The following is a 15,590-nucleotide window of genomic DNA, read 5'->3' on the forward strand; positions in this document are numbered from 1 at the left end:
AGCAGATTCGATAGATATGAATAAAACAAATGATGGATCCATCGTTGCAACTCGCAAGAGTCGACGGAGAACTACGGCAGGAAGGCGATGGAGGAGGAACTTCATTCGAGAACTCATAAACCACATGTTTATCCCAGTAAGGACTCTCATGGAATCTGTGTTGGAATGATGCATCATCAGAGAAGTTTCCATTACGACCTGAAAGCCGGCTGTTATTGATGAAATTCAGGAGCAAAATTCGCTCTAAAGAGGGACTCCATGAGTCTGTATAGTTAGTTACATATTTTCGTAGCTGACTATTCTGTGTTTGGAAGATACATGGCTCACCAAAATCAGGTACGTATGTGGTATATTCTGTGCCTGTGCTCTGGCTAACTACAGAAGATAGATCCATACTCTACAAAGAGCTCTGTCGACTCATCTTACGCCGTCCACATGGCACCCTTTCGTCTGAATCACGTCGACAGAAGCTGACTGGAGTCAGCGTCGAGTCTCGCAAAGGAAGCTCCTTCCAATGCGGACAGGCAATGCAGACATAATAATCCTATGCTACGCATAAACGATCGCATATCTTGTTCATTATTTTCGACCATCAGATGTTACCGCCACTGATATTGTACCTCTGGAGCAAACTGGTCTCACAAACCAGCTTCTACTTTTACAAAATGGCTGATTCAAATCCCTCACAGTCTAGACCTGCCTATTCTGCAAGCACAGACATGTTGCTCCATCCAGGGAGGGTGATATGCCGAGTTCTCAAAGATATCACCCGTCTGTCTACTATCTATAGAACAAAGAGGGCAAGGATGACAACCACGAATAAGGAGAGCGAGTTTTGACCAAGTCATTTTGGAACACCTGTACAGGTCAATTATACCTTGGTCATAATGTTCCTTCGCCAGGGATGTTTGACACTATTCGCAAGGCCCCCCCATGCTCGGTTCGAAGGCTTCGCTTACGAGATTGATATTATTGGCCTACGGATGGCACCCGGAGATGCCGGCAGGATAAGTCCTTAGGCACAAAGTGGGACCTACAGCGATGGATCCATTCGCTACTCCCCTTGTTCGGAGTAGCGAGTGAACTAACGAGCAAGTGACCCCATAGTTCGATGTCAGCTACTGAATTGAATAATTATTGACGAACCCACTTGTTGGCTAATACCTCGTTCCTAACCAGGAGTCACTGAGCACAGCGGAGAGAAAAGGGCCAGGGCCGCGGAGTAGCTATGACAGCAAAGCTCGGAGATTACGGCAAGGCGGCTACCCCATCGAAAAACGGTTTTGCCAATCCCCACAATCGATATGCGCCACGTGTGGCCTCTACCAGGCTAAGCAATGGCTGTATCGGTGGTATGAGGCAGGGCGGCAAAGGGAATCGGCGAATAGAAGCTGGCAACTGGCCAGGTTTCAGCCACGATGGGAGAGGCGCCTTTTTGGCGGCATATGACATACGAGCAGGGCAAAAGAGGCACATTTGCATTATTGGTTGGAGGTGCGCCACTAGTTCACAGCTTAGTCTGACCTGGGCTCCAGGTCGGAGTTTGTATCCATACCGACCTCGTATGGAGTACTAAATCAGGTTATCTGATCACAGGGGGAATCCTCTGCAGGAGGGTCTATTACTCCGTATATACGAGTAACTAACTAACTAGTTATTAGTTAGGTAACTAGTCTACTAATTACAAGAAACCAACCAACTGACTACTGCACTGGTAGGCCCCTACTCAAATCTCTGTCCCTGACTCCTACCAATGGCCGCCACAGCTTCCCCCTTTTGCAGCCCAGTTGAAGCTAATCGGAAGCGTCAAAGGATCGATTACCTAGGCAGGCGGTGTGCAGCAAGGAGGAGCCAAACTCTTTTGGGTGGGCCTATATTGGCACGTCAGCCCTAGCCCTAGCCCTAAGTCCGCCCGATGTGGAAATTGCCTCAATCCTGCTCTCTCCACCGGCCATTACAAAAAGAAAGGCCAGGAAAGAAGTTAGGTAAGTGAGTGATAGTGGATTCTAACTAGATGGCAGTGGACTGAACCTAATTATTATATAGAATTATAGGGGGAGGAGATAAAAAAAAAAAAAAAAAAAAAAAAGAAAAACCAAAACCAAAACCAAAACTGACCCATGCTAGTTGATTCAAGGTTACTATACTGTATTATTCCGCCGCACCCACCGCCAGACATCCTCGCAGGCTTCTCGCAATGAGCGTTCTGCCTTCCAACCCAGCTGGTCCCTGGCGCGGTCGACACAGGCGACGCTGGCGCCGACGTCTCCCGGGCGCCTGCCGACGACGCGGCGGCGGATGGGCTTCTGGGTGACGGACTCGAGGGCGTCAAGCAGGTCGAGGACGGAGTGGGCGCGGCCAGAGCCGAGGTTAAAGGTGCGCAGGGAGCCCGGGGCGATGCGGCCGTCGCGGGCGCCGGCAAGGGCGGCCAGATGGCCGACGGCAATGTCCGAGACATGGACAAAATCGCGGATCGGGGTGCCGTCCGGGGTGGCCCAGTCGTTGCCGAAGATGTGCAGTTCGGACTGGCGGCCGTCGAGCACGCGCAGGGCGACGGGCAGCAGGTTGGAGACGGTCGGGGTGCGCGGGTTCTCGCCCAGCAGGGCGGACGGGTCGCAGCCGATCGGGTTGAAGTAGCGCAGGGCAACCACCGTCCAGGACGGGTTGGATTGGGCCAGATCGGCCAGGATGTCTTCCCCCATGGCCTTTGTGCGGCCGTAAGGGTTTAGGGGTGGGTTGAGCGGGTCGGTCTCCTTGATAGGTTTGTCTTCGGAGACCATCTTGCCGTTGCCACTGCTGCTGCTGCTGCTGCTGTTGTTGTTGTTGTTGTTGCTGTCGCCGTATACGGTGGCCGAGGAGGAGAAGACAAAGAACCGAATCTCGTACTCATCCAGCAGAGTCAACAGGGTGATCAGCCCCGCGATGTTGTTGCGGTAGTATTTCAGCGGATTCAGCAGGCTCTCTTCGACCTGTTTGCACGCCGCGAAATGGATCACCCCGCCGATGGCAGGCGCATGTACGTCCAGCAGGGCGCGCATGGCCGGCTCGTCGCTGTAGTCGATGCAGTACAGTTCTGCGGCGGGGCAGCAGCCGCCGACGAGGGCGAAATGGTCGTGGGCCGCGCACAGGATGCTGTCGAACACATGGCGGAAGCTGTTGGTGAGATTGTCGACGCACAGGACGGGGTGTCCCGCCTTGAGCAGCTCGAGGGTGGTATGGCTGCCGATGAAGCCAAGGGCGCCGGTGACCAGAATGAAGGGGGAGGCAGAAAACGACACAGAAGGCAGCGCAGCAGTCGACGCCGGCGATGAAGGAACCGATGAGAGGGAAGACGACACTGACGATGAGGCAAGAGAGGCCAGAGACACGGTAGAGGAATTGACAGAGATACTCGGCGGAGGCAGCACGACGGCGGCCAGTCCACTGTCGTCAGCCATGGTGAGTCGTTTTCTTGAACTCTATTGCCAGGCTAACTGGTAAGGCTGTGTGCTATTATTATTTATTATTAGTCGATGATGATGATTGACCTCATGGCAGTAGTAATGATGGCTCTATAACTATCATTCACTAAGTGATTATAGCTAAAAACCCCAGCAATGCCCTATGCAACAAATGCAGAGTACGCAATGCACGATTCGATGGGCAACGACTACCAATCACCAGCATGGCTGGGACGCATTTCACCAGGGTGGCCAGCAGTCACCTCTAGCCCTCTACTAGACTCTCCAGCAGTCAGTGAATCCACCACCCCTGTTGCAAGGATCCCAGGGCCTGTCTGTCTAGCCCGGAGAACTATCGATCCTTTCGTGTCGCAGACCCACCAGGTAGCAAGGGAAGCGGCTAGCAAATCGACCCATCCTGCACTATCCGAGCACCTTATCGACGGACTGGACCGTGGACTCGGCCTGGCTAGTCAGTTGGGATATCTCGTCAAGCAGAATTTTCCAACTGGTCCGCCCGAATCGCTCGTAGAAGTCGCCTTCCACCTCCGTCGCGAAGACGTACGCTGCCACCTCGTGCACCTCACGGACCACTTTACCCAGGGCCCCGATCGGCACGGCGTTGAGCTGGTATCCGACCATTCCGCGCGGATACCGCATCCGTCGGAGATATGTCTGGATCTCGTCGCTCTTCCATCGGGAGTAGCTCTCTTCGCACGTCACCACCACATCCGCCGAGTGGGTGAGCCCAGGATCCGGGGGTGTTCCTGGATTATGCACGACCTAAAACGGGGGGAGAAAAACAAGAATGAATAAACTTGATGGTGTGACAAATAGAAAACGAGCAGAAATCAAGGAAAGAAAAAATACGAAAGGAGGGGGGGGGAAACCGTGGCTGACGAGAGCCAACCGACGTCAAACGTACTAGTGCATTTTGGAAGGATTTCTTGATCTGGAGGGAGCCAAGTCAGAAGGAATACGAGCACACGGGATGGAAACCTGTAAGTATGTAATAGATAGTGCAAGGCTGCTGCTCTCCTCTCTCTCTCTCACTCTCTCTTTGCTGCCTTACCTGCCGTGTCAGAGTTGCGAGGTAGGTCTCAGCCTCGTGCGTCCAGCGGTTTGGGGTCTCGTCAAGCAAGATGCCGCCGAGGGCCAGGCCCGGCAGAGCCGCCCAGGCTGCATACCGGTCGATATCGCTAGTGACCTCGTGCAGCGGGCGTCGAGTATAGTCGACCAGCACGTAGCCTACAGTGGCCACGTTGGGGAAGGCGTGCAGCCGTGAAACCGCCACGCGGTAGGCATCATCAGGGGAAGCCTGCTCGGGGGTTCCCGGGCCGCTATTGGGATTGACGATGATCAGAAAGGAGACGTGAGGGTAGTCCTGGATGCTAGAGAGAAGGTCAAAGATGTGAGTGAGCGGAGGCAAGAGGAAAGGAGGCCACGGTAAGCGAGATATTCAGCCAGCCTTTGAATTGAGGAGGAGGGAGAGATCGCTAAAAAAAAAAAAGAAAAAAGGAAAAAATACGCACGCCTGGAATAATGGATCCCACGCCTGGGGCAAGGGATAAATGTACAAGGGAACGAGAACGGTGGTTTTCATGACTAGTTTAGGGAAGTGATACCAGCAAGAAAGGGAATAGTTGGAAAGAAGAGTAGGAGAAGAACCAATGGATAGCTAGACAAAAAAGCCCTATTTATAGCGGGATGGAAGGTATTACAATTGCAGCTAGAAGCCTGGCGAGTAGCTAGTCCGTCTAGTCTGTTGCTCCCAGGTAAGCTAGGAGCCAGTGGGCATGGCGTCGCAGAAGAGCGCCAGATCAGGCCCAAACGACTCGTAGTAATTACTCGACAGGGTTGTCACAAACAGATACTCCGCCCGGCGGTCGAGAGTGTCGAGGAACGAGTGAAGCTTCTGGACCGTCATGCTAGGCATCGAGTGGAGCAGGTAGGCGTACTTGGAGCGGTCGGAGGGCATTGCCGCCAGCTCGCTCTTGGTGTCGAGATACTTGCTATACGAGATCTCGGCGACAACCGTCACATTGGCCGTGGTACTGAACTCGCTGGAAGGGATGGTGCCAGGGTTATGGATGACCTATCAGGATACCCTCGTTAGCCCTCTGCACGCACCCCGTACAACCTCCGTCGTCACGCAAGAGAGAGAGAGAGAGAGACAGGGAACAAAGGAAAAAGAACACACCATATTCCCATTCAGACCATCTGCCGCTCTGACCTTGGCATCGATGGTATTCAGATACGTCTCAGCCGCAGCGGAGTACGTGCTGGGGACCTCGTCGAAGAAAATCCCGTCCATGGCCAGACTAGAGGAATTGTCGGCCCACCGGGCGTACACCCCCACCTCCTCCTCCACCACGGTGATATTTCGTGTGGCGTACCTTGTCCGCACGTAGCCCACCGTCTGCACGTTGTCATAGCTGTTCAGCCGCTCGATCTGGGTGATGTATGTCTGACTGGGCAGCGCGGCGTCGCCAGGCCCGCTGTCGGGGTTGACCACCACGGTGAAGTTGAGCGTCGGGTAGTCATCGAGTCTGGGAGCAGTGTTAGGAGAAGAACAGAGCGCGAGTGTGACCAGGAGAAGCGTAGAGGAGAGAAACAGAAACCAATACGTACTGCTTGAAGAGAGGCGCCCAGGTGCTGCTGTTGTCCGGGTAGATGTACAGGGGAAACAGAACGGTGGCACGTTTGGGGTGGTGGTGAGGGAGCAGCACGGCCAAGGGAGTAATCAGAGCCACCAAACAGATCACCACCAACGTCACAATAATAGCAATCATTTTCCGCTGCATCTTGCCTGGAAAACCCTCAGAAAACTATTCCCCCAAAAGAGTGTCGGCAAAAAGCTGAGAGCGCTGCGAAGAAACTCTGCACAACTCGCGGGGCTTGGGGGTCTTTGGTTTTTCTAAGGCCGCCCCTAATAAAAACAAAATCCCGTCAGACTCGCGCAGTTTTGGGCCTGTTTGGCCGATTTGTCCATCCTCTTGGGCGGATTTTGCAATCAGCTCATCTCGTCTCTTGTTATCTCCTCTTCTCTCGCCCCTTGTCTCTCTTCGTCTCTTTCGTGTCTTTTCGTTTTCGTCTCTTGTCCTCTCCTCTCTCCCTCCTACCTCTTCTTCCTCCTCCCTCCCGCCGCTTCGTTCGTTTCTCATCCTTCCCCTCCGCTTTCCACGCCGTCGTCCTTGGACACGCGTTGCGTTGGGTGTCACTCGTTTTCCTTCACCATGGCGCTCTTCCTGGGCCTCACGGCCATAGGGTGGCACCAGATGATCCACACCTGGTGGGATCTGGTAAGTCTTACGTCCCTGAGCAGCTGCTGTTGATTTGGATGCGATACTGATAACTGTCAAGGTGCTGGCCTCTCTTCTGCTGGCCGTGATTGCTGCTGGGGGCATCTACATTCTTTACGTCCTTTCCAAAAGGATACACGCTCGCTTAAAGGTGAGCTTCTGCAATTGAAAGAAGATCGTCGTGAGATCGGGAGAGACGATCTGAAGAGGGTCCAGGCTGATCCTCTGCTAATCGTCTGTCTTATCAGAAAAAACCGCCTCCACTTCCATCCGCTGTTGCGCGTTGTGTCTCTCGTTTTGCCAATTCTGCTTCCTTACGAACATATACTGATGCCTCCTTCTCGTCGTTTGGCGTCTTCCTGGGCGCCATGGCGTCTCCCCCGACCCCGGCGCAGGCGGCGATTCTTTCTAAATGGGACCTGCTCGTCGTAGATCCGCACCAGTGGGGAGTGCTGGATGCCATTGCGGACTCGCCCTCGTCTGGCTATGTCATCGGCCGCCTGGACATCCACCAACTGGCTAGCTTGGGAACCGAAACTGTCAGCATCTTGGAGAAACTTACCGCCCGTCTGCTTTCCTGGAAACGCCCCCAAAATGGCCAATTCCCCTTGAACGGTGTTCTCCTGGCCTACTGGGAACCCCATCTGCCGCCCGTCGTGTTGAACATCCTCGTCGCCGCCATCCGCCAGCGCGGGCTCGCCGTCTGGCTCGAGCTCGCCCCGCCAGACTACCCTCTCTCCACCCAGATCGATCTCGCCAACGTCCGCGGCCTCATCTATCGGAATGGAACCCTCTGGCCGCACGGGGAGCGCCGTGACTTCTTCCAGATGGAGGGTATGCGCACCGCCATGCGCGTCGCCGCCAAACGCAACTCCAAGGGGTCCCCCCTGACCAGCGCCGTCTGGGAGACCGTCGACGATTCAGTGCCTCTCGGTCATCATGTCGCCCAGCGCTCATTCAAGTGGTGCAGCTATAACAGTCTGCTGTGCTGGTTCGGCCGTGAGAGCGGCCTCAACGACGCCGATCTCGCCCTCGCCTCCACCATCCAGACCGAACCGCTGACTGCCATGATGTTTCTCAAGGACGAAAAGGTCATGTCGTCGCACACCATTTGGAGGGAAAATGAGTTCCTGATCGCCCCCTCGGAACACATGGATCCCATCTACGAATCTCTCGCTTTGCCGGCCCTCAACAGCCTAGTCTTGCACCCGCCCACCACGCAAGACACCTCAGACGATATCCCTGTTGATAGTCTCGACACCGATGTGTTTATAAAGTCCTACGACTCGTCCATCCCGGCCTGCCCCCACCTGGGTCTCGACTGTACGGCTGGCGAGATCCACGACCTCCAGCAAGCCCAGAGCACCATTGAGGACCTCAAGCTCTCCGACCGCATGTCTGTAGAGGATATCGCCCAAGTTGCCGAGGCACTGCGCCCATTGGGTGCCTATGATTCCCATGTCCAAAAGCTTATCAACATGCTCCTCGCCGGTGATATCACCGTTCTGGTCGGCCTCGCGTCGGGTCTCCGTACCCGCCGCAACGCCCCGGTTTGGGGAATGTTTCAGACCACCAGCGATGGCATGACCATGTACGTTTCAGCCAAGGCCGTCGACAAACCAGCGACCATCTTACACACCTTCCTTGCGAGCCGTGGTTACAACCAGCTGGACTGTCTGCGGGCCGAGATCGCCCTCGCCGACGCGACCAACTCGCTGAACCCGGCCTGGGGGCTGACTACCCGTATGGTCGCCGACTTGGCGCAGCTCACGCCCACCGAGGCTTTGCTGTGGTTAAAGGCTCACCGCCGCAGCGACGACGAGATCATGAAACGGATCGAGGCCCGCTGCGAGCACCAGCTGCTGGTAGTCCCATCAGTGACACAGCGGCGCGTGATGTGCTCGACGGAATACCTCAGCGGTGAGGTCTCGCCGGCGGAGCTCATCGCCGACCGACTCGCCTGGTATCGCGAACTAGGGTTGCCCTGCCCGGACTATGATGCTGCCCTTGACCTATTCAACGAAGTCAGCCGTCTATATCCCATGTTGCTGCTCTGGGCCGACAGCAAGAGGTTGGATCAATTTGCTGCCGTTCTGCACACCGTCATCCAGCCTGGTAAAATCGACGTCTACGCCGACCTGTTGGCTCTCTCGGTCTTCTGTATCTGTCGCGTCTGCGCCCTCGATGAGATCGAACTCGAGGTGCTGGATCGTAACCCTCGCCCGAACGGTCATTCCGTGCAAGCCGCTTGCTTTGCTGAGGCCTATGCGCTCGGGGCCGGCTGTGACACCTTCTTCGATACAAGCCCCAAGGCCCTGGGCACGGTGCTCCGCCAGAAGTATCTGCGCTGGTATGAGGCAAATCCCGTTCCCCGCCGTGACAACGGCTTCACGGAGCTGCCGACCACCTACGCCTCGATGGAGGTCGATCTGGACGACGGATACGCCCTCCGGCAAGCATGGTACTACCGCGTCACGTTTCTCGGCATCTTCGCCGTGCCGGCCCTCATCGATATCTCCATGCTCACCATGGTCGGCCGTGGCCTGTACCTGACCACCTTCATGGCCGATGAACACAAGACCCTTGCCACCACCGCCCTTATGCTCGCCCTCCTCGTGTGCGGCGGGTTTGGCTCCTGGATCAGCTCCGGCGGTAGTTACTACCTCTACGCCATGGCCTTTCCGACAATGAGCATGTTTGTGCTGACGCGATTCGCCGCCGGGCTCGCTGTCGTATCGGTGGGCGCTGTCGTGTCACTGGTAAGCATCGCCATCACCAAGGGAATCGTCAACGGACTCGTCTTCTCCTTATATTTCACCATGCTCGCCACCTACCTCATGGCCCTGTCCACGATGGCCGTCTACCAGATGCCCGGCTTCTCCTTCCAATCCGGTCGCAGCGTGATCATGACGTGCATCCCGATTTTGTTCGCCTCGCCCGTTATAACCCTGTGGGTGACCGACCACGACCTGGTCGTGTATCTGTGCATTCTATACTTCTTTCTCTTCAATCTGCTGCTTGGAGCCAGGCGCGTAATGGCCAAATGGAATAACTGGTACCTGGACATCCCCACCATCACCGACAAAGAGGTCGCCGAGTGGTACAAGTCGACCGACCAGAACAGCGGATTGACCCCTCGAGAAGCCCTCCTGGCCCGCGTCACTGATCCAAGAACCCTCAAAAAAGAGAAGGGCAAGGATGCTCTGGTCGACCGTCTGGCTGCTGGCTATCCCTCCACCGTCTTCCTCCTGACCTGGTACTGCAACTACTCCCGCACGCAAATGCCCCTGGCGTACAGTCCGACCTGGAACCTGCAGCTCCGCGCCGCCATCGATACCCTCGGCGACATGCAGAAGGGTCTCAAGTTGCACTCGGGTTTCCTGCACTGGCGCCACACCGGTACCGACGTCGCCTGCGGCATCCTCTACTTCGTTCTGGCCTTGTTGGATAAATGGACGGCCCTCATCACCGGGCAGGGAGACCTGGTTGGCCTCTCCGCCGGCGCGAGCACCACCTACCGGCTCTCCGTCGGCTTCGGTCTGGCATACTACCTCCTTGGCGCCGTGATTCTCGACGCCGTCTCCCAGCCGCTGTGGACGGCCGTCTCGCAGAACCACAGCCGCACGGTGATCAACTCGTTCGAATCCCTGCGGGAGGCCACGGGCCAGCACACCCTCCAACGCCGCTCTCTGTACATCCACAACGTGGTGAAATATTTCTTCTTCCATCTCTGGGCCATCGCCATCACCTCCGCCATGATTTGGTCCTTCGAGGGCCACCGAGACGCTGTTATCCTGTACCTGACCTATGTCGGTTCCTACACGGGCCTGCTTTTTTATCAGTTCAACCGCATCTTCGCGGGCCCGGAAAAGTCAGCGCGGGCCCTGATTGGCGGTGCTCTTTTGGGCCTGGTTGCCGGTCTGGCTCTACGACTCTCGATGCCTCTTTTTGCCTATTCGGGAGTCATCGGCCTCGCGTCAGGAACATGGACAAGCGCGATCCTGTCTTTTGCCATGTCGGGTATCTGGAAAACCAAGAGCAAGGATACAAAGGATCAGACCGAAACCCTGCCAGTGATCCATCCTCATGGATATAGCTGTCTGGAGCCCGATCTCGAGCTGTCGCAGACCACCCTCTCGCACACGGTGGACATCATCCGCGCCGTGCCGGAGGGATTGCGCCATCACGTCCGCCCGTCGCACGAAGTTCTCCATCTGCTGCAACCGAAAAAGTCAACCACAGCCACCGTTGCCGACGTCCTCACTCATACTCTGGAGCGCTGGCAGGCAGGGACCACCGTCATCGAGCTCGTCCCCACTCGCCATATCCAGACTGAGCTACGCACCGTCAGCCGTCTGGACGAAGAGACTCTCTACATTTACGTCCTAGCGGATACAAAGGCCACAGGCGAAGATATTCATCGCAACAACCAGATGATCGCCGAGGCTCTGGTCCAGGCAACTTGCCAGATGGTCCTGGGCTGGTCGTATCATCAATCCCTCCTGGCCGAGTCCTTTGTGGTCCCGAGCGAGAACGAGATCCCCGAAGGCGTGAAACGGCAGCTGGAGCGCAACGAAGAACAGTGTGCTCGTCTTCTGGGTTCCCGCTCCACCCTCCTTCTCCGCCACGCTCTGTTGGGCTTCGAGGCTGATGACGACTGGGACAAGCTGCCCCTAAATGTCAGGACGTTCCTCTTGCGCCGGTGGTACGGTGAATCAAGTTCTCTCTCTCTCGACGCAGCAGAGTGGCTCGTCATGCGATTGGCAGGGAAGTGGCAGTTTGAAGAAAGACAAGACGATATTCACTCGCTTCTCACCCGTTGCAGTCATTCCCTCCGTGTTGCCTCGCGCACCGTCGCCCATGCCTCCATCCTGTCAGACGAGCACCCGTTCCTCCCTCACGCCATCGACCCTCTCGCCAAAAAGTCAATCCCACGCCGGCTTATCGACCGTATCACCAGTTTCAGACAAAAGCTCCGGATCGCCATCAAGTTCACGGTCCTCTCTCTCATCGCGGACCCGGAGTACCAGCGCGAACTTGTCTATACGCTGCGTAACACGCCGGCGATCGTTGCCTGGCCGATTATGGTTTTCTTGAATACCCTTTGGTTGTATACCAAGGCGTTTCAGGAGGCTATTTTCCCCCTTGTTTTGGTATGTCTAGGATTTACATATATGCGATTCTATCTTGTACCATTCTACTAACATGATATTCAGCTCCATGGCCGTGAACAGGTCTCGTCGCTCTACCACAAAATGCAAAATTGGTCGATCACGGTGGAGCGCCATCGAATTGTCCTCGACTACCTGGACGGCCCCATGACTGCTTTTCTGCATCCGACCGAGAATGGCTCCCTGTTATACTGTTACGAAGGGCGTCATGACTCCCAGCCGACGGATACGAAGCAGCTAAAGGCTATCAACACGTACTCGACCAAGCTGGTTCTGGAGCACAGAGAAGAATTCACCAAGTCCGGAAACCTAGAGTTCGTCTACGAATACGACAATAAGAAGATCTACCCGCTGCAACGCCGTTGTGTGCGTGGTGATCGTTCCGGTGAGCTCGTTGAGTACAACTCGGAGGGCTACATCACTTCCGGCTCGGCCCTGCGCGATATCAATCGTGTGGCTTTCCGTTACCGTTACCGCGAGCACCCTGGCGGGGGGCTGGATGAGGGCGATGAACTACTGCACGCTGAGTTCGTCTTGCCACACATCACCATTCGTGTCGCATGGAGCATGCCGCCGCCCACCCGGCCGCAACGGTGGGAACACTGGGTCCCGTATCCGCGTGTCACCGAGGCCACTTTCGTCAAAACCGATCGGGAGGAGGGCCAGGAAGAGGAAGTCTACCGAGCTTATTGGACGTACGATCACAAGTACCATCCGCACATCACCACGACGCTCAACGGCCGCCCCGTCAAGACCCCGGAGATGATCGAGGAGGACTGGTTCCATGTCCTGGACAAGCCGCAGCGATGCAGCTTCGCTGATGACCACCCGTTGTTGCCCTTTGCTCGCCGCCGCAACCCAGGCAAGCTGCCGACCAGCTGGCTGGCCAGGGCCTTCCGTCGCCACATCTACGTGCGCCGCATCGCCACCGCAAAGGCCCGCACGGTGCTCTGGCGCGCTTGGAAGAGTAGCAAGATGTTCGATGCGGTCACAGCACGCTGGCTGGACGAGCGCATCCTTCGCAAAGAACCGGCCCTGCGCCCTTACTGGCGCCGGCGCGATTGGGGTTGGCTGGACGGTGCCAGCAAGTACCTCGACGCACAGGTCGACACGGTGATGGCGCGGATCGACATCGACCCGGCCGTCAGCTCGTGGACGCCCCTGGCCTTTGAGATCAGCGATCTGTACAGCTTCGGCCAGGGCGGTGACGCCTGCATCAACACCCGCACGCTCTCCACCCAGATCCAGGACACAGACAAGCAGCTGCACGTTCTAGCCATGGACACGGGCACCTGGCCCAACGAACCGGGTGGTGTCTCTGCGTGTCGGCGCGATCTCGTCAACGAGCTGCAGGGCATCCGGTGGCACATCATGGCCGAGGCAGCCAACGACTACGGCGTGCCGCGCTTCCAGATCGAGCGCAATGTGCAGTCTCTCAGTGTGTTACCGCAGTGGGGGCTGGACTTCCTCAACCCGACGCACGGCGTGTTCCAGAACTATCTCGATGCCGAAGTTGTCGAGCGCTCACACGCCACTAATGCAGATGATATCCGCCGCTGCTTCGTGCCCATCCTGGCAAGTCTGGTGCGCTGTGTCCGCACCATCAAATGGACGCGACAGACCATCGAGCAGGCCACCACCGCTCTTGTCGACCTCAACGCCTACTTCGAGGCCGGCCGCAGCTGGAACGACGTCTGGATGAGCGACGTCGTCCGCCAGGCCTGGAGGGCTCTCTGGTTGGAGTATATCCCCGGCGGCCTCAATGTCGAGCAGATGGGCGAGACCCCTATCTTGGGTCAGATGGACTCTGCCTTGGATATGTGGCATCGATGTAAGTTTTATTTTTTTTCTTCCTCTTCTATCTACCCCGTTAAAGACGCCTATACTAATTTCAGACCTCTTCATCTTCTCTATCCCCATCCCCGAACGCATCCCCGATGTGTTCCAGGCCTCGCACCACTTCACGGGTGCTACGTACGGCGTCATCTGTAAGGTCAAGCGGGGTTGCGCCCTGCACGTGTGGGATCACTGCATCAGTTTCCGCGAGATGACGACCTTTCTGTCCTCGGCTGTGTCGTTTGACTCGGTGTTTGTCAACTCGACCCTGATTCCGCTGGGCCACTTGGCGTGCGTGCTGCTGGAGCACCACGCGGACGTGGTCCTGCCCTGCGCAGAATACTTCAATCCGGGTTGGGAGGTCGAGCTGGGCACGGCCGAGGGTGCGTTGCAGCACCGCCGGGCGTTTGCGCGCAAGATCGACCCGGTCGTCAACGGCATCACAAACATGGAACGCTACACACCCATCGAGGAGATCAAGACCGCAACCCCGACCGTTGTCATGCTGTCGCATATCCGTTACGTCAAAGATATTAAGACGGCCATCATGGCGACCGACCTGATTGTCAACCGGTGGGGCTTCAAGGACTACCGGCTGCACATCTACGGCGACATGGAGCGCGCCCCGGCGTACGCGTCCGAGTGCCAGGAGATCATCGCCTCCAAGGGCCTGCGCGAGCACGTCGTGCTCAAGGGGCTGGGTAACCCGACGGTCGTGCTGCAGGATGCCTGGCTGTTCATGAACTCGAGTATCTCCGAGGGCCTGCCCCTAGCCATGGGCGAGGCCGCGTTGACGGGTGTGCCGGTGGTGTGCACGGACGTCGGGGCCTCCTTCTGTGTGGTGACGGACCGAACGACAGGCAAGCGGTTCAGCGAGGTCGTTGCCCCGAACGACGGGGACTCGCTGGCGCGGGCGCAGATCCGTATCCTCGCCCTGCTGGGCGAGTGGGCGGCCTTCTCCAAGGATCCCGCGGCGCCCGTCCCCAGCTTCAGCCTGTACCCGACCGAGGAGGAAGTGCAAGCCATCTCGGAACGGATGTACGAGCAGGTCGAACAGCGACGTCAGTTGGGCATGCGCGGGCGGGCCAACGTGCTGCGTAACTTCTCGAGCCACCGGTACCTGCGCGAGCACGAGCAGATGCTCTGGCTCGGCAAGTTCCAGAGCAAGAGCTTCGTCGCACGCGGCCCGGCCTCGTCCAACGTGTCGAGCATCACGCTCAATGAAAAGGAACGGCTCTCGATCCTGGTCCAGCCGGTCGATGACGCGGATGATGAACGTAAATGGCGCAAGTGGTACACTCGCAGCAGTCGGATGACCGCCGTCGATGGCAGCCGGCTCACGGTTGACTATACTCGCAACAGTCGGTTGACTGTCGATGCCGGCAGTGCTCGGAACAGCCAGATGAGTGATTGATATGAATCTTTTTGGCATATACTACATTTTTATATACATTTGCATGTTTTTCTTTATATTTATACTTGATAGAATATCACTAATGGCATAATCATGATCTCAGACTTGTATAAGTTGATTGTCAATCCCGTAATCTGTAGATTAAACATGGCAAGTTATCAGGTAAAACCCTAACCCTAATCAACAACTTAGCAGTTCACCTGCAGTCTTTGATAGACAGAATAACTATTAATATCTATTGACTACAAATATTCAGGGTCATTAAAGGGTATTTTAGGATTGAAGCGGCCCGCAATTAATCGTTCCAGGGACTCGTGGACCCTTAATCTGTAAGCTTGGGATGTCTCGGTCTATAACACGGGATGTCTGAAATTAATTAATCTTACCAAATCCGATACTTGAATCAGCCCTGGTAGTATCAACCATC

The 15,590-nt window shown here is 56.3% G+C and overlaps 4 protein-coding genes across 4 annotated transcripts; 1 reads left to right on the forward strand and 3 right to left on the reverse strand.

The window, feature by feature from the left end:
• Nucleotides 1-1,330: 1,330 nt before the first annotated feature.
• Nucleotides 1,331-3,437, reverse strand: ASPZODRAFT_17933 (hypothetical protein; the record flags this gene model as incomplete). Its single annotated transcript, XM_022727117.1, has 2 exons — nt 1,331-1,502; nt 2,170-3,437. 2 exons carry the CDS (start codon nt 3,435-3,437, stop codon nt 1,331-1,333), a joined length of 1,440 nt encoding a protein of 479 aa, XP_022579528.1.
• Nucleotides 3,438-3,863: 426 nt separating this feature from the next.
• On the reverse strand, nt 3,864-5,052 carry ASPZODRAFT_100142 (hypothetical protein; the record flags this gene model as incomplete). Its single annotated transcript, XM_022720755.1, has 4 exons — nt 4,973-5,052; nt 4,513-4,831; nt 4,366-4,392; nt 3,864-4,223 (listed from the first exon to the last, which is right to left on the reverse strand). Exons 1-4 carry the CDS (start codon nt 5,041-5,043, stop codon nt 3,864-3,866), a joined length of 777 nt encoding a protein of 258 aa, XP_022579529.1. The 5' UTR covers nt 5,044-5,052.
• A 168-nt stretch (nt 5,053-5,220) lies between these two features.
• ASPZODRAFT_70711 (hypothetical protein) lies at nt 5,221-6,232 on the reverse strand (the record flags this gene model as incomplete). Its single annotated transcript, XM_022729693.1, has 3 exons — nt 5,221-5,535; nt 5,641-5,989; nt 6,072-6,232. The coding sequence occupies 3 exons, from the start codon at nt 6,230-6,232 to the stop codon at nt 5,221-5,223; spliced, it is 825 nt and encodes a 274-aa protein (XP_022579530.1).
• Nucleotides 6,233-6,639: 407 nt separating this feature from the next.
• Nucleotides 6,640-15,250, forward strand: ASPZODRAFT_27050 (hypothetical protein). Its single transcript, XM_022728074.1, has 5 exons — nt 6,640-6,742; nt 6,804-6,893; nt 6,991-11,895; nt 11,959-13,744; nt 13,809-15,250. Exons 1-5 carry the CDS (start codon nt 6,677-6,679, stop codon nt 15,161-15,163), a joined length of 8,202 nt encoding a protein of 2,733 aa, XP_022579531.1. The 5' UTR covers nt 6,640-6,676; the 3' UTR covers nt 15,164-15,250.
• Nucleotides 15,251-15,590: the final 340 nt, after the last annotated feature.

This window comes from Penicilliopsis zonata, assembly GCF_001890105.1.
Source record: "Penicilliopsis zonata CBS 506.65 unplaced genomic scaffold ASPZOscaffold_12, whole genome shotgun sequence".
Lineage (NCBI taxonomy): Eukaryota > Fungi > Ascomycota > Eurotiomycetes > Eurotiales > Aspergillaceae > Penicilliopsis > Penicilliopsis zonata.